The sequence below is a fragment of the Rattus norvegicus genome, chromosome 1 (assembly GCF_036323735.1).
Source record: "Rattus norvegicus strain BN/NHsdMcwi chromosome 1, GRCr8, whole genome shotgun sequence".
Classification (NCBI taxonomy): domain Eukaryota; kingdom Metazoa; phylum Chordata; class Mammalia; order Rodentia; family Muridae; genus Rattus; species Rattus norvegicus.
This window is the reverse complement of record NC_086019.1, coordinates 237,954,934-237,979,487: the sequence shown is the minus strand read 5'-3', so window position 1 is coordinate 237,979,487 and position 24,554 is coordinate 237,954,934. Positions and strand designations below refer to the sequence as shown.

The window sequence follows — 24,554 nt, the reverse complement described above, 5'->3', positions numbered from 1 at the left end:
GAACATTAGGCTCTGACAGATGACTGTGGCTATGTATGCCAGTGGGAATGTCGCAATCTTATCTAATTTTAGGCTTTCTCTTGATATAAATAGTTTGATCTTGAGGATCAAGGTGAAATGCCTCCATGCTCAAAAGTTTCCTGGACACACTTTGTGTAGTGTTATTTGATAGGTCTTCTTAGTATCTTATATTAAGTAGTTTGGCCCTCTCTCCAGGGCCTTCTGTGTTCTGGTTCCTGACTCTTGTCTACTGTGCTGTCTGATTAGCCTGAGAAAACTGCATTAGATCACCAACAGCTCACAAGAGTTGGTGGTTTCTCTAACCGTTCAACTTTCTGCTTTTCTTCACAAAAACTTTCTTCCTCAAATGACCGACCACCTCATCTTCGGCTCTACCCTTTGCCCTGCCTCAACCAGCCTTTGTTTTTTTAAAGACAATGGAATAAGTTCTTCCAGGAAGGCTGTTGTTCATAAGGTTCTCACTGTTTATTTTCCTTTTTAAGGAAATTTGTTAAAAAGAAACATTATTTTTAGTTATATGAATCATTTTATTTGTCTATGTGAGGGTATGTGCATAGATGCTCACAGAATCCAGGAAAGGGCATTGGACTCTCTCAAGATAGAGTTACAGACAGTTGTGGGCCACCTGGTGTGAATACTGGGAACCAACCTCACATGCTTGCAAGAACAGTATGTGAGCTGAACAGCTGAATCATCTCTCCATCCCCGGCAATATTTTATCTCCTGTGTTTTGGCTACATCGTTGCACATTTTAGATTTCTTAAATAACATTTTCATGATCTATATTTTCTGCTTTTATCCCTCTCCTGCTCTCTGCCTAGGTACATACTCTCCCAATGAGAAAATTAAGGTCATAAGCACTCCAAGGTAAAGAAAGTATCATTTTAACACATCCAGTGTTAGTGGTCAGTGTGCCCACGTCATTGCCCACACTGTCTAATGCTTGCGTGTGCTTCTCTTGTTGCTTTGGGAGAAGGTGTTTGTGAAAGTTCTATTGTGGCAGACTTCAGGCTTAATCCAAATAGAATGAGTCTGGAGTTTCTTCTAAGGGATTTGTTTTTTTTTTTTCTCACTGAGCCCTTATGTAGATTTATGTGTTTTCTCCCCAAGTACTAAAGTGCTTCACCTAACCACATTGATCTAATTAATGGTTATCATTCTGTTGTTTGCATTCCCTTAAGTAAATAATTTAATGTCTGCACATCTAATATTCTGTGTTTGCTATGGTTTCATTCAGATACCTTCTGACAGTATCTTTTGGATGCTCTCAATTCTGCTTGTTTCCAACAAAGATGACCTTCCCAGCATATATCATCATATATGCCACACCCACTATGTAAAACATGTTCTCTTTTATCCCTATAAACCCAAATCTTATCAATATTTTATGACCTCATGTCTTCTGTTTCAGATATCTATTCCTAGGGCTCCTGCCTGCATCTATTTTTCCTCCCCCCCCCCCCCGCCCCCTGCCCTCCAAGAGCTCTTCATTTAGCTTGTAGGATTTACAAAGCCCCTCCCCCTAACTTACATAGTCTTTATGCTTTTGACATTAACTCTTAAGAGTCTGTGTCTTTCAAGGCAGAAACCGAAGATAAAATTCTGTGTCCTGAGACACATTGGCTCAGAGGGTAAGGTTACCTACACTATGCCTAATGACTCTCTAGAGAATACTCACAAATTTTTCTTTGACGTCCACACATGCTTACATGTGTGTATCTGCATACACATGACACACACACTTACAATGCACACACACATTAAATAAATGTACTGGTTTTCAAATTCACATATATGTTTTAAATTCTGTATTCCATGTAAGATTTGATTGTAAACAACTCAAACTAGTGCAAATAGTAAAGGAATCGTGTTGTCAGGTTGCCAGTGAAACAGTTCACACACTCAAAGGTCATGGTTTCTCATGGAAGTCTAGGCTCCAATCAAAGTAAGAAGCACCAAGATATCCAATCCAAAAAGATAGAATCCTTTCTCTTGTCTCGGGTTCTGCACCTCTCCTCTTCCGATTCCTTCTGGAATTTTTTTTTCTTGGTCTTTTCTATCCACGTGCTGCTGACCACTCCTGTACTTGTGTTAAACTTTGAAATTGTCTGAGTAGAATCTGATTTAAGTTGGCTCAGGTCTTTCTGCTCCTAGCAGCTGTGAACATAACAGTGTAGCATTAAAGAAAAGGGTCATAAAAGGCTTACCTGTGTGGACTTGGAAAATAATACATTCTTAGAGAATTGTGTTCACGTTACTCTAAGGAGACAGTGTAAAAGTATGTCATTATTGTGGTTGTTGAGAAGAGGAAGCTTAATAGCTTGTAGTAATAGAAGCATAAGGAGTGAGTGGGCTGATGGACAGGAAACCAGGAAAGGGAATAACATTTGAAATATAAATAAGAAATACCCAATTTTTTAAAACAATGGAAAAAAGATAAATAAAGAAACATAAAATAATTTAACCTAAAGAAGAAGAAAAACAAAGAAAAAGAAAGAAAGGAACATGATGCCTGTTACCTAGAGTCACCCTGTCAGGATTTGAATATTTGTTCTTTCACTCATCAAACTTTATGACCTGGGGCAACTTGTTTGCCTTGGATTACCTGTTGTTTATCTATTAAACGGAGAAATTACAATCATAACCAAATCATAGACTTGCTTTGAAAACTAAATATCTTCACGTGTAAATATCAATTGCAGAAAGTATCAACATGAAACTCAGTCTAGTTACTTTAAACTAGTTATATGTCATCACATCTGCCATAGCACTGCACACGGTTCCTTTACACTTAACAGTAAACAGATGGTTAGGTGGGTTCATTGAAAGGAAAGGAAGGAAGGAAGAGAAGATTGTAGAAGATTGGACAAGAAAATCTGACTCTTCAAATACATTTTTGAGTTAAGAAAGCCAACTTGGCTGTTTTGTTCTTACAAGACAGCAGCCAACCATCTCAAGGCTGGCAGAGGGAAATCGTATGTGTATCCACCGGGGTGAATTGACTGGTTGGTTGTTCCTCACTAGAGGGCAGTGGCTGTGAGATAGCAACATAAAGTTTCCCAAGTTTCTGTAGAGGAAAGTAGACTACTGATTGCTACAAGGCTTATACCATGTCTACACAGAATTAAGCTCAGTAGAACTTAATAAAATTATGAAAAGTTTGCCCAGGACATTGTTTAATTAGAAAGTTATTTGCTGCATGGTCTTTAAAAGTCTATGAAATAGTGTGTTATTTTAACTGAACTGTAACTGACTTTATTGAACATTTCCCTTTGAGCCATGGAAGATGTGGTGAGCTTGCAAAAGTTATTGTTGACTCGCTAAGCAATTAAAGGCAGGGCAGATTTTGTTTTTGTTACTGCCGAGAAAACGTTAATTAAGCATTCGGGCTTGAATAAAAGAAAGTTGTAGCTGAGCAGTATTTTTGTGGTAGTATTTACGATGAGGTAAATATGAACTTGCGTCTATCTTGCTACAGTGGGGCTGTTCAAGCTAGGTACAGCCTGTACAATAGTGTGCATGTGTCACTTTCTCAGGTAAAAAGAGTCACACATAATTGGGGATTTAGCACACTCAGTTTAAGATACACAGACACTGGATAGAGATAATTTGGATTAAAGTCTATACATGCTACAGTTTTAGCTACATGACTCCAGATAAAGCCATACAACTCTTGGAACTTCACTTCTGTTGTCTGCCTAAGGACAGGCTCTGCAAAGAGCCAAGTGACATGTGGCCTGTATTGAATGTATCAGATACAGACAATATCATATTTATATTTTGCTTAGTTTTCTTATTCTCTGAACACCCCTTTAAAATACAAACACTCTCTTTACTTGAACATTTTTACAAAAACAGATTGCCCACTGGCTTTGGCCCAGGAATATAATCCACTGACCTCCAAACCCCCAAACACAAGATTAAACTAATTCAGTTTATTTTTATTCAATGCCATTTTAATTAATTTGTTTGTTTAATGAGACAGTGTTTCGCTATAGAGCCTTGACTCACCTGACAGCTGCTATGTATTTCAGGCTGGCCTTGAACTCATGGCAACACGGATTTCATTTTTAGATAGTGAGTCCCTGGCACAGAGCTGTGCCCCATAATTTCTCCCTCTCCCAGATATCAATAAAACCGAACTTTGGCTTCAATTGTCCCACAGCTGGTTTTGATACCATGTGTACTTCATGACGATCAGCATGAGTAGCAGCCCTGACTTAAGGCCACAATGCTCTGGCTTGTCCCAGTGTTCACAATGCAGCAGGTGTTCAACTAAGTATTATACAGTGAGGGAAATGTTCACCATGCAGTGCCTTAGGCGTTCTTAGAATGGTCTCTGTGAATAGAGCAGAGTAAGTGAAATACACAGTAGATGGGCATCACTCTACAGAACATGCAGTAGATACATGTCCCTTCAATAGAGTACGCAGTAGCTGTACGTCCATCCTACAGGACCCAGAGTAGAAATCCATTGACTCATACATGTCCAGTCTGCCACATAAACTGGAAGAGAAAGGAAATGCACAGTAAGAACAATTGGACTATGGAAGGGAGGATTGCTTGGGGCCTCTAATGCCACCAGTAGGTCCTGTCATCATCTTACTGTCACCTAGGGAGGATTTGATGGTTTTCCAAACAATAGAAAAAAATAGGGACTGAATTGACCACACCATGTCTCTTGCTAGTCCTGTGCTTTCATTTGTTTTTTCTTCCAGAGATCTGAGGTGAGAAATTGGCTGAAGTTTTCAACATTTATATAGTCAGTCTACAGCCATTTATGCTTTGTGCTGTCCCAGCTTTCAAGTCTCACTGTTGGGCTTCCCTACTTCCTCTTCAAGTCCTGCTCTTAGGAATCACTTGGTAGATTCACCATGGATGGTATCTATCTGCCCATGCCTTTTCACAGGCTTTTCGTGTTGAAATGGTCACATTTCATGTGTTTTAAACACACACATAGGAGTCTTTATCCTACCTCAGCACCGTTTTATTCTCCTGGGCCACTTGTACTGTTGACAGATGGCATCTCCCCCCCGCCCCAGTATCCAGGCACAATTAGGACACGTCATCTGTTGTCCCCCTGTTCATTCTTGTGACACCCAGGCCATACTGCAATCCAACTGTAGAGAATACCTCTTAGCTACAGGACTGTGAACTCTTGGAAAGCAGTTTATTTCGTGCCTTGCCTCTATCTACCCAGCCACGAGGACTGCTTCCTCAGGCTGTTTACTCAGAAACTTTCTGCAGGGTGGCCAGGTAAAATAGATGATGTCGATGAATTCAGATAAACAGTGATTTACTTTTACTATAGCTGCATTATTACTTATGACCTATGACATACTAAGAAACACTTACTTGTATAAAATTCAAATTAAATCGAATGTTATTTCCATTGGTTTAATCTGAGAAGCTTATTACAGAAATGGGTAGGACGCCAAGAACTTTTTCTGTATTATAGCAAAAAACCATATTTATTAATTTTATTTAGATTTTGAATTTCACAGTAAGTCATAATGGAAAAATCCGTACAATGTAATTTCAAATTCTTTCTTGTTCTTTGCAAGCATATTTTTGTTTAAAAAAAAATTGGTGCTGATCCTTGAGAACTTTCCAGATTAATGAAAGAGACATGACAATCATGATGTGTAACAAAAGTAAGACTGAATGGAATCTATTGTGTTTAGACATGCTATGGTAATGATAGATTAATAATACCATCTAATGTTTATTGAGTGCTCCAGTAGGTCAGACAGGAATCTGGCTTCTTTTTGTGCATTTGTTCAATTGTTCATATAATTGCCCTACTGAAGACTATTGTCTTCCCATTTTTGTAAACAAAAATATCAACAATTACAAAACTTAAACATCTGATTCCAGATCATATTGCTAATCAGAAGTGTTTCTGCATTTGAACCCAGAAGAGTAACTCTTGAATCTGTTCTTCTAACTACTATTTCCTAAGTTCCTATCTTAGTGAAAAGACTTAGGATTGCTATCTGTGGTCAATGCATCATATGTGATTAAATGAATAACATAACATCACTATAATAGAAAATAAATAATGATAATTGTGAATAAAAAGTCTATTCCTCAACTTCAAGTGAAAACATTAACAATACTTTAAAGCCACTACTAACTATAACCTAAGTATTACATGCATGTGTATCTTTTGAGTGTTTGCATACGTCTGTGTATAATCGTGATCTAACCCCTTAAGAGATTTGAAATGTCACTGCCACAGTTCCTTCATGTGTTAGGAAGAAGATGCCCTTGCTGAAAAATGCTTTCCTTAGTGTGTCATCGAGTTCCTATGATTGCCGCCACTGAAAAGAGGGCACAGGGCAACCCTGTAGGTGAGACTGCAGGATACTATGTCAAGGCTTTGACTGGCTCTAGCTGCCAGGCTGCCATCTCTGTGTGATCAGACTACAGGGCGTAAGTGAGTGCAGTCCCTGATGGGTGGGAGTGATTTGGGTATAAAGGTTGAAGGGGTAGCCCTGTGATGGATGGATAGATGCTGGTAACCCTAAAAGTTTAGCAACTGGGAAAGACCTCAGCAGCCTTTCTACTCAGAACTTACTTCTAGGCTCACAGCCACAGTTGTTGAGAATGCATACTGCTCTTGTAGGGGACCAGTTCCCAGCACCCACTTCAGTTGGCTCACAACTGTTTGTAACTCTAGCTCTAAAGGATCCAACACCCTCTCCTGAACACAGAAAATTCAAGTTCATACCTTTTCCTAATTTTTAAAAGTGAATGTTCCTCAATTATATTTTTTATCAATTTGTGAACATTCTTGACATAGTGAACAAATTATTTTTAAGGTAGTTAGATAATCAAGCTGCGAATATTTTAGGATCATTCCAGTGCACATATATCTATACTGATAGCATTTAATATTTTTAAATCATCAGTATTTTGTTCCTATGTAACATGTGCTGGACAGTTGTAGCAAGTCTGATTTATCACAATTCTTGGTAGATGTTGATTGGTGTGTTAAGTAATAAGTAAGTCAAATGTCTTTTGGAGTTTAACTTTATGCAGTGATTTGGCACATGTACCTTTTATTTAAATTGGACATCCCTTCCAATTGTTCATTCACTAGCTTCTGTTTGTCATCGATTCAAAGTTCTGGTTTAGCTGAAATTATTCTGTATTGAATTAACTGTAAAATCACTTATAATTTTTGTTTAGAGGGTTACTGTTTTACCCAAATAAGTCATGATAGGAAACATTTGAGAAACATTCATTTTAAAAGATTGCTTTTAAACATCATTTCAAACTGTTCAGTAATGTTCTCCCCTGAAAGAGGCCTATTTAATCTCCAACTGGGGCTTTAATTTTCCAAGTAAGCTTCTATGAGCATTTTCCACATTGTTCATGTCATCTGACAATGAGAATCTATTGTTTGGAGTGTGTACATTTAGTTTGCTTACAAGGAATATTTAGTCACTATTACAAATTAGTATGCAGATTTATGTGGTATATTGATCCCATGTTATACCACTTAATATTCAGAGGATAGGGCATAATTATAAGCTTTTAATCTTTCTTCTAGTGAAAGATATCCTTGGATTTAGGATGACTCCCCTGAGGGGCACCGAAGTCTATGATCTGTAGAACTTGGAAAGGTTTTCTGTCGAACACTAATTAGTGAGGAAGGAGCGCAGTGATCCACACTCCACGTGTGCAGTGATCCACATGCCACGTGTGCAAATTGCAGTGAAAACTGAGCCATCCACACTGGTGACGGAACGAGACATAGGAGGCCTCCCTTTGTTTTATCTACAAGACAGCATGAGCATGCTACGGGCATGCTTTATTTAGATTACACCGTCTTGATATGTGACTGGCTATTTAGCACTCACCTCATATGTGCTGTCACTTAAGAGTCTGTCTATCTAGCCATGATTCCAGTAGGCTTAATTCTCCTCTGCTTTCCAAATAGAAAATAAAATGAAATAAAAGTACTTCACAAATCTGTGAGTGGAGAGAAATAAAATCCCTGTTACCCACCACACACTGCAAAGAGAAGGTTATCTAATCAAGTCTGAGGATCCTGCTGGTCTGCAGATACGAACATGAATGTCTAAGAGACAATTTGGTAACAGCTCCACATAGCAAGACAGCTGCGGAAGATCCATCGCAGTGCCCCTGATGACGCTACTACTGGGTACACATTACCAGACATTGACCACCTCCTCTGAGGCTGGTCCCAGATCCAGTCTGAAATCAGTTGGCTAAAATGGAAGGGAGAAATCTCACAGAGCCCTAGCCCTAGACAAAAACTACAAGCAACTCCAGAAGGCTGAGAGCAGGAGAAAAGTTTCCAGGAAAGAGCCCCTTCAGTTTGCTATCTAATACTAAATGGCCACCCTGAAACCAAATACATACAAGTAACATGCGGTCTGAGTGGTATTTATGTATTTAGAAAAATATACATAATTAAAAGTATTAAGCCATGAATTTAAGAAAGAACAAAGGGGTGACATTGGAGAGGTGAGATGGAGGAAATGGGGAGGGGCAAATGATACTATATTTTAGTCTCGAAAATGAAAATAAATATGTAATCCCATGCTGATTGTCCTAACAGTCATGGCACTGTCTCGTCATTAACCTCGTGCTTAGCGAGTTAGTATTTAGTATGTAGAGTCTAAAGTTGTTGCACATTGCTGGCTGACACTCATCTTTTTGTTGCCTGGATAAGCCATGTCTGACATCATGAAACTTAACGAGCTTTCCACATTTTTTTTCTCTATTCAATAACCAAGGTGTATGATACCTTTAATAATAGGGTCTAACTATTCTGTTAGTCTTTACAACAGCAAGGTCAATAACCTGTATGGTTTTTTGGAGGGATTTCTGGAGGCTTTCTGGACAAAAGCTCCTAGAAAGTTATTCTATACATGGGATTTTTACTTACTAATAGCTCATGCATTCTGGGATCAGGTTATCTGCCCATGCACGGTATTTGGTGATAATTCTAACAGCACCTGAAATGACTATGGAGAAGGAATAAAAGCTATAAATCAATTCTTAACATTCAGGAGAATGAAATCTTTCAGCTATAGTTATGAAAGAAACATGGGCTAGGGTTGAACCATAGCCCAACTGAGAGATTACATCAGGAGCACAAAAGAAAAGAAATGGCAACAAGAATCTATTCATTGCTTCACTTTCACTGGCTTCATGTATTAAGTTGAACCACATGAACTTACTGATATTCAGCCATTTCAAACAGCAAATGTAATTTCATGTAGTTCAATTTTGATACATATATTCATCGTCATTGGAATAAACCATATAATGCAAAGTTTCTATGTCAAAAAATGCATTATGCTATCAACCTAGCAAAAGTAATATGTAAAGGAGTGTGAAACTTGAATTCTTCAAGCTTCCCAGCTCCCTTGTAGTCACTGTACCCTTCCATGGATACCATTCCAAATGAGGATGCATTGCCTCAAGAAGGGAGCTAACATAATACTGGATATATCTACCCATGTGACCTGGGAGAAAAAACTTCAGAGTTAACTTATAAGAACAAATTTTTTCCTGATTATAAATTTTTCATATTTAGAAATAATTAATATTTGATGATAATATTCATATAACTTTCTTCATGGATATAGTAATTTTAAATATTTATGGAGTATAATGAACAATATGTTATATAAAAACCAATATAATTAACATTTCTATCTCCTTAAACATTTCTTATTTGTTGTGAAAATTATCTAAATCCCTTCAGTTTTTTGAAATATATATTATTGTTAGCTATAGACACCCTGATCTGTGAAGAAGTACCAGAACTTATTCTTTCGGTTTAATGGGACTTTTTTTTCCAGATGATAGATATCTATCACCTCCTATTGTTCTCCCATTGTCTTGGTTTCTGTACTATTGCTGTGAAGAGGCCAAGGCAATCTTATTTTTAAAGATTTATTTATTTATTTATTTATTTATTTATTTATTAAATATAAGTACATTGTAGCTGTCTTCAGACACACTAGAAGAGGACATCAGATCTCATTACAGATGGTTGTGAGCCACCATGTGGTTGCTGGGATTTGAACTCAGGACCTCTGGAAGAGCAATCAGTGCTCTTAACCACTGAGCCATATCTCCAGTCCCAAGGCAATCTTATTAAAAGAAGCATTTAAATCTAGCTTTCAGTTTTAGAGGATTAGTCCACAACTACATGGCTGGAGTATAACAGGCAGACAGACATGAAGCAGAGAGAGCTTACATCCTGATGCACAGTCAGGCAGAAAGAGAGATTTCATGTTTGCTATGATCTTTTGAACCTCAACCATCCTCAGCTATTGACACACACTCTCCAACATAGCCATACCTCCTAGTCCTTCTCAAACAGTTCCACTAACAGGGGACAAACCATTCAAACATATAGGATGGCCATTTTAATTTAAAAAATCAGACCTGGTCTCTGGGAACTACAATGCCACTCCTAAATGTCCTAGAATTAACTTCCTTACATTCTATGTATGAGGGATATCATAAGGTATTTGTCCTTCTGTGCCTGGCTTACAATACACAATATATTTTAAATTGGTCTCTGTTGTGTCAAATACTATAATTTAATTTTTATGGTTCAATAATATTCCATTGTGCATAGATGTACCACATTTTCTTAATCCATTTTTCAATCAATGATCATGTCAGTCGATTCCTTACTTCAACTTCTGCAAATAGGGAGCAGATCTACAGAAGTAAAACATTACAGAGACATCTAGAAAGAAACACTGCATCCCATACTGCACTAATTCAAATAGTGTTTTCTTCTCTTCTACACAAAATCTGTTTCTAAAAGAATCCTAGGGAAAGTCTCTGCAGTCACAGCCTATCACATTTTAACAGCTAGAACCCAAGCCAATCCTCTGCCAAGTCCACCTTCTAAGAAGGGATGGACTTCAGAGACAGCTCTCCTTTTCTTCTAAGTCTTTCAATTCTCATAGCTCAGTCAGAAGAGCATGAGACCTTTAATCTCAGAGTCGTGGGTTAGAGCCCCACGTTGGGTGCCACTTGCTGTTGGGGTCTTTCCTCGACACAGGATCAGAGTTCTCAACTGGAAGCAGGAATATCTGGAAGGCACATAATAAATATATACAGACTACTCTTTGGGTAAAAACTGATAGGCAATTATTTTCAAGGCTTAAAGTTATTCTCTTCCCTCTCCCTCTCCCTCTCTCTCCCCCCCCTCTCTCTCACATACACACACACACACACACACACACACACACACACACACACATACACACACATACTCTCATGTACACCTCACTCTCTCCACTCACTCTTCACTTGTTCTTTACATGCTCACACATGTTCGTACATGTTCATACATGGTCTCTCTTCGCTTCCTCACTCACTCTCTCATTCGCTCTCTAGCCTTTCTCTTGCCCCAGTCTTTATTGATACTCTAAAAGCAGGTAGAAAAAAGACACTGTATAATCATCATCAAATCAAATTTAAAAGAATAACCACATCCCATAAAGAATTAAGAATTACAATTGTTCCCCAAAGTTTCAAGCCTTCCCTATTTCCAAGCCTATGGCTAAAATAATAATAATTGTAAACTTATCATTATCTAAACTTTAATTTTTGACTTATTGTACTTCAGAGCTCAGAACTCTGAGGTCAGCTGCATGCATTTTTCTGTGAAGCTCTAATGATAAATGACATGGGCAAAGCTGCCAGGTAGTGGCCAGAAAGAATCAAGTTAACCCTTAACTCAGTAGTTCTGCTAGCTTTCTATTACTTTACATTGTACATAATGACTCTCATAAAAGTCTCAGTATTTTGACTTAGTTTTACTAATATGTAATTAATAAAATATTTTACGCATTCTATAATTCCTTATCCAGGAACCACTCTAAAATGTTATGTAAAGCTTATTTCCTAACTTCAATAACTTTTTCCTTTCTTGGGGTCTCAGTGTTGGCTCTAATTCATTTTCTAATAATTTCTTCAAAGTTTCTTTGTAAGTCAAGCATTAATCTGGAACTACCATTGTGCAGTTATTACATTGTTTCCAAGATGAGAACACATAGCATGCACCTGGGCCATTAGGGCTGTGCCCCCATGCCTCAATTTCCAATTGTTTAAGAATCATTACATCAAGGAACATCTAGTTTCACAGAATCCACCAGAGCAGAAGGAGAAAGAAGTAGAAAAGTCAGATATAATAAAATAATTATGCACCCCAAGGCCAACTGAAAAGCAGTCATGCACAAATGAAATCTATGCAGCCGTTGTCCAGGGCTAAGGTTAGGAGGAAGGGGAACAACCAGTTTTTACAAAGAGCTGCTGCGGGCTACTGAGATGTCTCCATCCCGGCCTTCTGCAGGCAGCCTCCTATTTCAGATGGCCAGTCCCCTGGAGGGATGTGTCTTCCACTTCTCAGGGTCCCAGATGCTATCCTTTTATACAAGGAGCTGCAACAGGCTTCTGAGATGTCTCTATCCCAGTCTATTGCTGGCAGTCCCTGTCATGGTATGCTGTCCCCAGCATGTTGTCTGTAGTGTATGTGGTGTATGGTGTGGTGTGTGTATGCATGAGAGAGAGAGAGAGAGAGAGAGAGAGAGAGAGAGAGAGAGAGAGAGAGAGAGAGAGAACAGGTGAATCAGGATGAGAGTTTGCTAGATTATGATTTTATTTTTCCTGATGACTAGTAACAATTGAGTGTTGTTTTTTATAACCCTGCCGATCATTTCTGTTTTTAAAGAAATATTCATTCTAGTCTTTCCATCATTTTTCCACTTAATTATTTGGAAACATTGGTAACCGATTTGCTGGAGTTCCTTCTAGATTCCAGACATTATCCTCCATCAGATGTACAGGATGAAAATATTTTCTCCCATTGTTAGGTTACCTACTCACTGTCAACTGTTTCCTTTCATGTTTGAGGCATTTTGAGGTTTGGTTGTTCACTCTTAGATCATAACCAAACACTTTTAGCTTGTATTAATATCAAGTAGTACTCATGCTGTATTTTCACTTAGGTGTTTCATCGTTTAAAGTCATATATTTAATTCTTTAATCAACTTGTAATTGATTTTTGTAGGTGGTGAGAGAAAGGAATCATACGTAGGTCTTATGCCTTTGTATATCCAGTTGTCCTAGTATCGTTTTCAGGAGTGGCTATTCTTTCCCAACAGTTTGGTTTCTGATCAAACCTTTATCAAAAGTGTGCTGACAAAGGCTCGTTGGTTATTTCACGCCAAGCATGATTGGAAACTATAACTTCTTCACTCACTGATCAATCCTGCATACAGTACATGAGTTTTATTAGAATTGGGGTATAAATCATGTTGGAATAAGTCTTCTGATTGAATCAGAGGTGGAAGCGAGAGTGATCAGATTCGGAAAGCGATACAAAACAAATCAAGCACCTAACTGCTTTTAGGAATCCTATTTCCAATCAGCAGCTGGCTTTGCCACAAATTACACCATTGCCCAAGATTAATTCACCCTGGCAATACTGTAATTTCCTTTTATGTGCTTCTTTGAAGTTTATTCTATCCATGCCTTTCGATTGTCCTACTTGTCGTGTTAAGATTTCCTTTTGATATTACTATAAAAATAGGATTTGCTTCATCCTGTGTGCATGTAATCTAACTGCGGCATTAAACTGTTGCACATGACAGAGAGTGAAGGGCTTAGCCCCATGGTTTGCTGTAAGCTCGTAAGGCAATTGGAGGAGTGTCAGTTTCCATGAAGGCTGGCACAAGGGGAGCGCTAGGGCTCTGCTAATAGTATTCACACTGCCACAGGACTGCAAAGGGAGATCCCCCACTCTGCCAGCCCCCCTGCATGAACTCTGTACTGCCTTGGCTTCCTACTTCTGAGGCTGAGACATCTATGCACCACTGAGTTCTCTTGTAGCCATGAGAGAGGGGAGAACTGCTTCCTAAGAAGAGGAGTCCATGTAAAGCCTTCTTATGGATTATTCAGACACTGACAGTGACTCTACTTTGGGATACAGCGATGACGAAGATTCCAGTGATGACGTTGAAAGAGTATCAGAGTCAGTGCACATAAAACTGTACTTTTAGATATTTGGGGTCTTTTTTTTATGCTCTGTAATTTTACTGGAAGAGTTTCTAACTCCTCTCAAAGGGTTTTAAAAGTGACCACTATTAAACCATGAGGGTTTGCTTTAATTTTTTAAGTCGAAATGTGCTTGTGAAAATGCTTCACTGTTGGCCGAGCAATTGCTAGTTGTGCAATGGTTCACTTTTGTCACTATCGTGATTGGTAATGCTGTCATCAACTAAGGCACAGAAACGTATGGACGTGAGGTGTTCTTTTTATAAACGGTGCACGTGTTTCATCTGGATTGTTATATGTATTTGTTGAATACAAAGTAGCAAAAGTCATGTGCTGAGCACTCGGGGCACTGTGTATTTAGTCTGGTGTTGCCTTATAATTCCAGATGTGTAATAATCTCATGTTTAATGTCAAACCCTTAGAAATTAGTAAATACATGGCAACAAGTACCTCTGAAAGAAATCAAGATAGTAAGGAAAAATGCTGTTTCTTTACATGTTCTTTCCCTTTATGTCTAAGCCAATAGTATATGCTACCGTATTATCTTGGCCAATATCTTATATAAAATATAACTGTGGGTGGCTAAAATGCTTACTGATAACACAGAATCATTAGGATCCCCTTTATTCTATGTACATATAACATCAATACATAAACCCAGATTATATTTATTTTTATCATGGTCCTTGGACCCACAATAGAAACCAATGTACACAGTAATTGCAGTATCGGCAGCTTTCAGCAGTGATGCTATTCCATTAGAAGTGTGTCTGACAAAGGAGAAGGCTAACATACGTTAAAGCCAAGTCAAGTCGCATTTCATCCCTTGAAAAAGTAGGGTTTCAGAGCCTTTCTGGACATCTGCATAGAGGGGCATTAAACACCTGAATAATAGGAACAGGGGTACTGTGATGTGTGCATGACTTGGCACTGAAAGAACTTGACATTAAACAACTGCCAAGCATTACATGGTATCGTTATAAAGCTGCATGGCTGGATAGGACACACGTATGAATGGGAATTCCAGTAATTTAATCATTAAAGGCCTATCACATTTATTTTGTGGTTGGACACCAAAATATGTTGGTGCTGGCTTTATTAACAAATGCAGTTTTATGATAAATATTATGACTACTGCTCAAAAGTTATCCTTTACTTTTTCTTTCTCTTTAGTATTTTGTATTTTGTATAATATAATTATGACATTTCACCCTTTTCTTTCTTCCCTCCAAACTCTTCCATATAACCACCCACCCCACTGCCTCCCCTCCTGGTCCCCCTTTACATAATCCCCTTCCCCTTCTTGTCTGAGAGAGTTCGGGCTCCTGAACTTGGATGTCCCCCATCCTGACACATCAAGCTTCTGCAGGGCTAGGGGCATCCTCTCTCACTGAGGCCAGACAAGCCAGGCCAGTCAGGGGATTATATTCCAGACAGGCAACAGCTTTAGGGACAGCCTCTTGTTGTTGGGGACTCAAATGAAGACTGAGCTGCACACCTGCTACTTGTGTGCATGGGAAGCCTAGGTTCTGCCTGTGTGTGCTCTTTTGTTGAGTTCAATCTCTAGGAGCCCCCAAGGGTCTAGGCTAGTTGATCCTGCTGGTCTTCCTGTGGAGTTACTATCCCCTTTGGGTCCCTCAATCCTTCCCCCAACTCTTTCATAAGAGTCTCCATGTTCTATCCATTTTCTGGCGATGGTTCTGTGTATCTGTTTTAGTCAGCAGCTAGATGGAACCTGTAAGAGGACAGTTAAGCTAGGCTCCTGTCAGCAAGCATAACAGAGTATCATTAATAGTGTTAGGGATTGGTGCTTGCCCGTGGGTTGAGTCACAAGTTGGGCCTGTTATCGGTTAGCCATTTCCTCAGGCTCTACTCCATCCCATTTTTTTAATTTCTTGTAGACAGGATAAATTTTGGATCAAAAGCTTTGTGAGTGGGTTGGTGTCCTTATTGCTCCACTGGGGTTCCTGCCTGAATACAGCAGGTAGCCTCTGCTGTGAGTCTCAGCTAAGGTCACCCCCATTGACTCCTAAAAACTCCACCAATCCCAGGTCTCTGGCGCATCTTGTAGATGGCCCCTATGTCCCCAACTCCACCAGCTACAGATTTCCATTTATTCTTCTGGCCTCTGGCCCTCTCTGTGTTCATTCCCACATTGATCCTGAAACCCCTTAGTCCCCCTCACCATCCCATCTCCTACCTTGTTCCCTCCCTCCATCTGCCTCCTGTGACTATTTTATTACCACTTCTAAATGAGACTTGGGCATCCTCACTTGAACCTTCCTTCTTGTTTAGCTTCTTCGGGTCTATAGAGTGTAGCATGAACATTCTGTACTCTATGACTAACATTCACTTATCAGTGAGTACAAAGCATGCATGTCCTTTGGGGTCTGGGTTACCTCACTCAGGATGATATTCTCAAGTTTCATCCATTTGCCTGCGAAATTAGTGATGCTGTTGTTAGCTGAATCATATTCCATAGCGTAACGTGCCACATTTTCTTCTCTATTCTTCAGTTGAGGGACATCTCGGTTGTTTACACTTTCTAACTATTACACATAGAGCTGCTTTGAACATAGTTGAGCAGGTGTCCCTGTGGTATAGTGGGGCATCTTGTATACTTATTATAATTTAACTCTAATAAAGTGTAGGAAGGGTATAGTTTGGTGAAAAGAATTTAATTTAGAGAACAGGTAGTCTGTGTTTAAACACCAGGCTTGTTATTCAAGAGTTGGATCTGAATGTTGATAGATTATGTAGCTTGTGTTCTCATGTATCAGTCTGAGACAAAATAACGACCACTTGCTATATTAAATAAATGATATTAGTACATATTCTTAAGTTTAATAAATTAAAACATAAGATAAAATATTTTATTAAATTTCTTAATAGCCTTGATATTTTCCCAAATACATATTTAATGCTTATGCTATGATAAAAATTATATTCCTTGTAAAAAATATCTGTCTAATATATATCACTTAATGTAATAAAATCTTAAGATATTGGCTTTTTGTGATTGCTTTATTAAAATGTATATGCACAAAATTATTCACAGTTAAATACTGTTTTACATATTATTTTTCAGTTTCTTAGTAGTGTTAAGATGAAAATATTTTTAAATAGGCAATTTCCATCTTTTATTTTTACTTTCTTTTCTCTTTTGTAGCTGATAGCGGGGACAACAAGCTCTCACTGTGTAGGGTAGCCCAGGATGGCCTTGACCTCATGGTCTTCCTGCAAGGGCTTGGATCCTGTAGTTACAGATGTACACCAGTACAGACAGTCTGAATAGGCAACATTACAAATAGCAAAGAGGAAGATATATATGGAAGAGTAGATTTTAAATGAGGCTTTCATAAAACCACATAGCGTTACTGTTGTTTTAAGCATAGAAACTATTTGCAGTGCCTTATGATGCCATAAACACATGGCAAGAAAGAAGTTATTTCCAACTTATGAAGGCCCTGTGGGGATGAAGTGCTTCTGCCTGCTGTGCGTACGTCACAAACAAAAATCAACCTTCTGTAGAAACTGGCAATGGAGCTCAGAGTACATCTGCAGTTCTCACCATGCTGCTGGGTAAAAGTGACCCTGAACGGCATTCTCATGCACCCGGAAGAGAGGTTTGCATTGTTTGTGATTGGTCGATCTTAACTTAACAAGAAGTTCCTGTGACTCTGGAGTCTGATTGATCAGCAATCAAGTCCACGTTCTTGCCGAAGAACCCAGGTCCTTTCCCAACAGCCACTGGTGGCTCAAATCCACCTGACATTTCAGTTCCAGGAGGATCCAATCCTCTGACCTCTGAGGACACTGCATTAATGTGCATAGACAACAATAATAATGATAATGATGATATCTCTACTACCCCAGGCTCAGGAACGCAATGCCTGTGGCCTTTTTGTAGCATACACATACTAAGTACTTTATATATCTTAGGCATAAGGGTAGAATAGGGAGCACATCCTGCCTTTATATGGCTTAGCAGAAGAGAAATTGAGTCCCTTACTGGACAGCCAAATAAATAAATATGTGAGTTTTAAATAGTGATAGCCACTTCCATGTAGAGATGTGTAAGATACCAAGAACAGATACACAAGGAAGGCTAATTTGGGATAGCATACCTTACTTAGGAAAGGGCACTGGGGGTGGGATCCAAAGGGCAAGCATGGGTGGAGAGAAGCTGCTTAAGCCTGAGGACACTGTGTTTTGAAGAAGCCTGAGTAGGAGAGGGAAGATAATGTTTGTCAGTTTTAAAAGGAGGCCAGCTGCTCTGGAAGGCAGAGAATGTGAAGCAGGCCTGAGAAGCTCACACCGGCAGCCTCTGAGACTACCACAAAAGCTTAACAGTCAGAGAACAAATATTCTTTGGAGTAGACTTAAATTCTTTTTCAGGGGAGATAGCATTGAGGGAGTGGACAAGGGTAGAAGGAAGGATGGGAAGGCCTGAGAGGCGAGGAGGGAGGGGGAGCTATGGACAGAATGTATTGTATGAGAGAAGAATAAATACAAATTAAAAAATAAATAAGAATAAGAATAAATAAATAAAAGATATAGCAAGAAAGAGTCTTCTTTAAAGCACAAGCAGTAACGTGTACACGGGAAAGGCATGTAAATGGACTGGGCTCCTAGTCTGGAGCTCACAAGGACGCTCTTCATGAAGTGTCAGGCACTAGGGAAAGAAACCTATAGAATCTCATTGAAAAACGTAAAAGTAGATTCCAGTAGTGCAAAGGCATGTCATGATCTGATATGGAAAATTAACATCGGAAGCTGTTCTTCTGAGATCAGTGTATTAATGCAATATATCTGTACAAGAACCTCAACATGGCTCTCTTTAAAAGAAGAAAAGTGCTTGTTTGTTTTTATTTTAAATCAGTATCAAATAATGAATGCTGAAGACTATCACAAGGGCATTTCTGGGAAAATGATATTAGTGAACGGACATATGGTTCCGGTTTATCAAATACCAAATACTGTTTCTGTTAAGGAACACTGGTTCAAGAAAGAAGATACAACAACAACGAAAGCCTTAAAGAAAGACGGGCCAGCAGGGAAATGATAGAATTTAGAGTGTGAGTCGGAACCTCATGAGTCTTCAGTAGCAAAAGATACACTGGAAACTCCTTCAGTTTTCAGTACTTCAGAGGCCTAGTTTGTGTAGAGCATTGTGTTTCGTGGTTTGGAACCCTGTCAACACAACGTTTGTCTATGCAATTACCTCTGTGACATATTTCAAGCATATTTGCCATTAATTATGTTGCCTAAGAAATGTTATCGTAAGAAAAGAGGGCACACTGTCAGGGGCCATTTAATGTTATGACAATGATAACATGAAGTTTATGGTAACTGAAAATGACTTGTGAAGTTGATTTACCAAACCCATCTTTCTCTACTGGAAATGCACCAGGAAAGATTTTTCAAAGGTCTCAGAGATTGACGTTGTTTGCTATAGTTACAAATATTACATGTTTTTCAAGAGATACTATTTTATATATTTAAGTTGCTGTGAGTAAAATTCATGAAGTACTTGAAGAACTGTGAGCTCTGAGACAGATGAATAACATGTACCATAAAGTGTCCAAACCTTAGCTGCTTCAAAGCAGTGTTACTATATTAAGAAAATATTTAAAACTTGTCCTTTGATCTCAAAGATACCGTGTCAAGTTCATAATGGATGAATTAGATACTCTATTTCCGGCAGTATGTCTCTAGACTCTTCCGAAGCTTTAACCTATTCCTTCCCAACATTATCCTCATGTAATTAATTCAGAAATTCTCCTCAAAGAGCAAAGGAAATGATCTTATAAAATTTCCTTCCACTCGTGTAAGTGAAACGTTAAATTTGATAATTGTAACAACTGGGTTTTAACTGCGGGGAAGGTGTGATTTATAATATGGGTAAAGTGGCTCTTCACATGAAGCCTAAACCTGGATGTGCATAAATAAAACAACGAGTCATACTTTGGTTCCTTGCGTTTGGTCTGAAAGGCTGTGCCACTCTAATGGCTCTATTGTTTTTTTTTTATGCAGGGAGGATGTAAGAACAGCGAACGTCATTGCTGCAGAGGCTGTCACCTGCCTCGTGATTGACAGAGAGTAAGTACATTGCTTTCCTTACGCATAGCACACACTCCCATCAGCAATATATGTGGCTCTGGAGTTAGCATTTTGAAGAGCTTTCAAAGCCTTTTTCTTTGGGGATGAGTTCTATAGTTTACTCTTGAATTATCCTTGAAGTGGCTAGTTCTGCCAATCCAGTTTTGTGAGGTTTAATAAGACTACACCATGAATTACAGCTCCATAGGTTCACGTGAAGAACAAGGTAAAGCGATATCACAGGGGTGTTTTGAGGATTAATAAGAACATGCAGTTGTTAATGCATTTGTGAAGATATAACATCAAATTCACATCAGATGGATTAGATGTTCAGTTTCCAGGAGTATGTCCTTAGAGTCTTTCGGGCGATGCTTAACCAGTGCTGCCATTTGGTGTTTTATTTAGAACCTTCGTCACTGTTGTTCTCAGTATGTTTTAGGTTTCTTTTCTGTTTTTCTGTCCTGAGACTCTGAAACCAGGGCCTTAGGGAAGACACTCTTGTGAAAAAGCATCAGCTCTAGATGTGGACAAGTGCCCACTTAGAGAAATGAAAGGCTCTTTCAAGACATCTGTTACTGTCCCGATTCTTCTCTTCACCATCCTTTACAGTTCTTACTGGAGTTATAAGAAACTGTAAATAGCAGGTAATTGCCACCAGATGCATGCAAACCACATGGAATAATGAAAAAAAAAGATATTTCTTCAATGTAGCTTATGTGGATAACTTCATCAGAAAGGCCCAGAGAGAACTGATAGAAAACCATGCTAGTGAGCCACTGCCAGCTGCATGAGACATTGTGCCCCAGTAAACTAAAGCTGAGGAATAAAGGACAAGGTTAGAAAGATGGCGTTGGATGAGCCCAGTGGACTCTGGAGGGAGACGGTCCCAATTTGATCCATGACTTTTAATTTTGAGGTTCCTTCATGCTGGATCACTAGAAGTTAAGCCGTGGCAAAGTTGTTACCTGATAGTTGGACTCACAGATAGCTCAGAAATGGAAAAATTCTTTTCTAGGTCCCAGCACCAACAATGATCTATCCTTGCTGCTTTTGCTCAGTGTGTGTTCTATTGGGGTTCTACCATGCTCAAGGCATGGTGCTGGATAAAGAGTCAAATGTAGGAAGGTATCAGAAAGTGTAGGGAAGGCAGTATAATGACTCTGAACAGTTCATAAGGAAACCGTGAGCCAGTTTCTATTGACAAGGAGACAGCTGTGTGAAAGTTGTTGGAAGACATTTTATAAGGTCCTAGTGTGTATTATAATGAGGCTGGGTTACTATAAACTAAATTTTGCTATAACAGCCACTCTAGCAATACTGAATGCAGAAATAGTGTTCCTTTAACAAATGATACCAAATGATAGACTTTTAGAAAGTACTACATGAAGTAAGATATGTGGGGAGGGTTTGAAGACAGATTATGTAGTTGGGAGTCTGGTTCCAGCTCATGATCAACAGGACCATTTGTAGGAGGAATGTGTAATAATGAATGGGTTTGTAAAGGGTAAAAACAAAGGGTTGAAAAGCTGACTAAGTTAAAGAACGACCATGAAATAAATTAAGGATATTATTAGGACAGAGAAAATGAGATATACAAGAGAGACTCAGTTTGCTATTACACTGGGAATGATATTCAGTGTCATGCAATCTTGCATGCATAAGACAGATGTTCTGAGGAAGCCACAGATGTGGGCAGGAGCGCCCTGCCACCACTGCCATAAAACTAATGTTAACACTGCCTACATAGAATTAACAGCTGAAGTCATTAGGTGGGGTGGAATTCCATGATAAAACACACATACAGATGAAAAGATCGGAATTTGGTGAAACTCAGTTTGTTCAAGGGAAGAAAAACAGGTGAAAGAGAAGCCAAGACCACAGGAGACGGGGCAGTATAGAAAGAACATCTCTAGAGAAGAGAGAAATTAAATCCCAAGTTAGAGACTAGACTTAGTGAAACTCCATTTCACAACTAAGAGTTTTCTAAGAAAGCTGGACAAGACAGGGTTGTACCATATGGAGAGGACAGGCAGGCTGCTCAGAGTCTAAGATACTAAACTACAGCTAAACATGGCAGACGTTTGAGAACTTTGGTTCAGTGTGATAGGTGCACATCCATGGGTGAATGAGTAGAGAATATTCAGTATACATAGGCCGTTAAGTATTACCCACTTAAGAGGGAAGTCCTGCCATTTGGAACAACATGGGTGAATCTGGAAGACTTCTCAGTGAAATTATCCATGCAAAGAAACCTAAGACCACATGAAGTCAAATTACAAAACTCAGGAGGGAAGCATGAAACGGCGGCTATCAGAAGCTGGTGGACAGAGGGGAGGAGTGGGGCTTAAGATCAGCCGCACTGTAGAGTAACTGTTAGAAATAATGGAGGTTAGTTCTTGTTCTTATTGTTTTGCTTTTGAGGCATGTCTCTCTGTGAATTCTTGGGTTAAAGGTGTGCACCACCACGCCCAGCTGTTGTTTTATGTATTTAGAGAAGACAATGGTGAGACAGAAGGCAGAGACACAGAGATTATGAGTTTAAGTCCATCATGCTACAGAAAGATCCAAAACAACCTTGGGCTAAATGTACAGAACCTGTGTCCCCCAAATAAATAAACTAGAAATGAGAATAAACTTCAGGTGTATTACAAAACTGAGAGATGAAAATGTGTTTTACACTCGCTGTTTTGCTTTAGTTTTACTGCATTGTACATATGTTTCAAAACATCTTGTATCTAGTAAACATATAAAATATAATTTATTAATAAAATGTGTATTAAACATACTTGTACAACCTGGCATGGTGACCCATGCCTATAATAACACACTCAGGAGGCTGACGCAGTAGGACTATCGTGAACTCTAGTCCTGCCTGGGGTATGTAATGTTCCAACTCATCCTGGGCTACACCGAGGCCCTGTCTCAAAAGAGAGAGAGAGGGGGGGAGGGAGGAGGGAGGGGGAGAGAGAGAGAGAGAGAGAGAGAGAGAGAGAGAGAGAGAGAAAGAGAGAGAGAGATTCCAAAAATAAAATAAATGTAAAAATATAGCTGTTTAAACAGAGAAAGAAAAGAGAGGGGGTGAAGAGAGGAGGGGGTCCAGTTTAAAACATAAATACAAAAAGGCAAGTCGAGTATTTGAATTCAGGAAGTTTATGAATTCAAACATTAGGGGAGATGTTGAGTCTCCAAGAAAACATTGAATCCATAGCAGAGAGAAAGAGAAAGAAGGGAGGAAGGAACAAAGGAAAGAAGGAAGAAAAAAGGAAGAAAGCATGCTAACTGCAGTGGAGGGACCCTGTCAAAACTGCTGCTGGTACCTAATTTATGTCCAATTAGAGGAGCGCCAGGGCGTCATCCTGTGCAAACAGATGGCAGACATTAGAACTGTCAGCAAAAGGAGCAGCCTTCACTAATTTACAAGCTATGATACCATGTTACATAAGCCGCAGTCATGCTTTCCTAGCGGGAAGCAAAAGAACGCCATTGTAACCAATCATGGATGTCAGACTTCTGTTTTAAATAAATGCTCGGTGACAAATCAGAACATGGTGACCAGGTAACCACCTGTGTTCTCCAACAGCATTGCCTGGCTATTTCTTCCTCATATCCTATTTGTTATCTTAGGGCCCTCCAGTGTTGGTCCTCTAATGCCTTCTGACTGGCTGTCTTTCCAGCTTCGACATCATATCTGACGTTTCCACGTCCTCTTCCCTTTGCTCAGAAGGCATCAAATCTCTTTAACACACACACACACACACACACACACACACACACACACACACACACACACCTGTTTTTCATCTCCGTGGTCTTAATTCCATTCTTTTATTTTCCCAGCCTTCCCTTTAGCTTTTGCATTCATATTGATAAAGCCAAACTCAGGATTAAGATATTTCTGGGCAAGAGTAATCTGATTTTTATGATATGTCCCCTGAAGACTAGAAAGCGAGTGGAAATCCAGTGGTTTGCAGGTTCTGTCAGGGAACGGCTTGGGGATGCTAGAGGAAAGATTTAGAGACCACAGTGCTTCCACACACAAACCAGGCTGGATTCATGATGGGTGGTGGACCAGTGGTAATTTATCCACCTGGGTCACCTGTGTGCTCCTCTTCGTACAGCATGCTATTCTCTGTCCATATGATGGGACTACTGGGACTCTGTATGTCACATTACATGTTCCTTTTCACTTGAGTGAGAGAGTGATAAACTTAAAATATGCCACGGCCTTAGCCTGTCCTACAATCTAAGTGAATTTTGTTTTGGTTCATTTTTCCAGAAAGAACATTGGGGTGATGTGAGGATATTGGCAGGATGATTACAAGAAAACAAATGGGCCTTGTTAGGATGCTGTCTGCTACGATCAT

The 24,554-nt window shown here is 39.2% G+C and overlaps 1 protein-coding gene across 3 annotated transcripts in view; it reads left to right on the top strand.

Annotated features, from left to right (window-relative positions):
* Positions 1-24,554, top strand: part of Prkg1 (protein kinase cGMP-dependent 1) — a 1,233,235-nt gene that overhangs the window by 1,072,697 nt on the left and 135,984 nt on the right. For 2 of the 3 annotated variants that reach the window (XM_063271952.1, NM_001105731.4), the window contains exon 8: positions 20,125-20,190. In XM_063271952.1, coding sequence (XP_063128022.1) covers positions 20,125-20,190 — 66 coding nt within the window. Of the gene's footprint in view, positions 1-13,726; positions 14,066-20,124; positions 20,191-24,554 lie in introns of those variants that run through there. The other variant, XM_063271955.1, reaches the window with a different exon arrangement.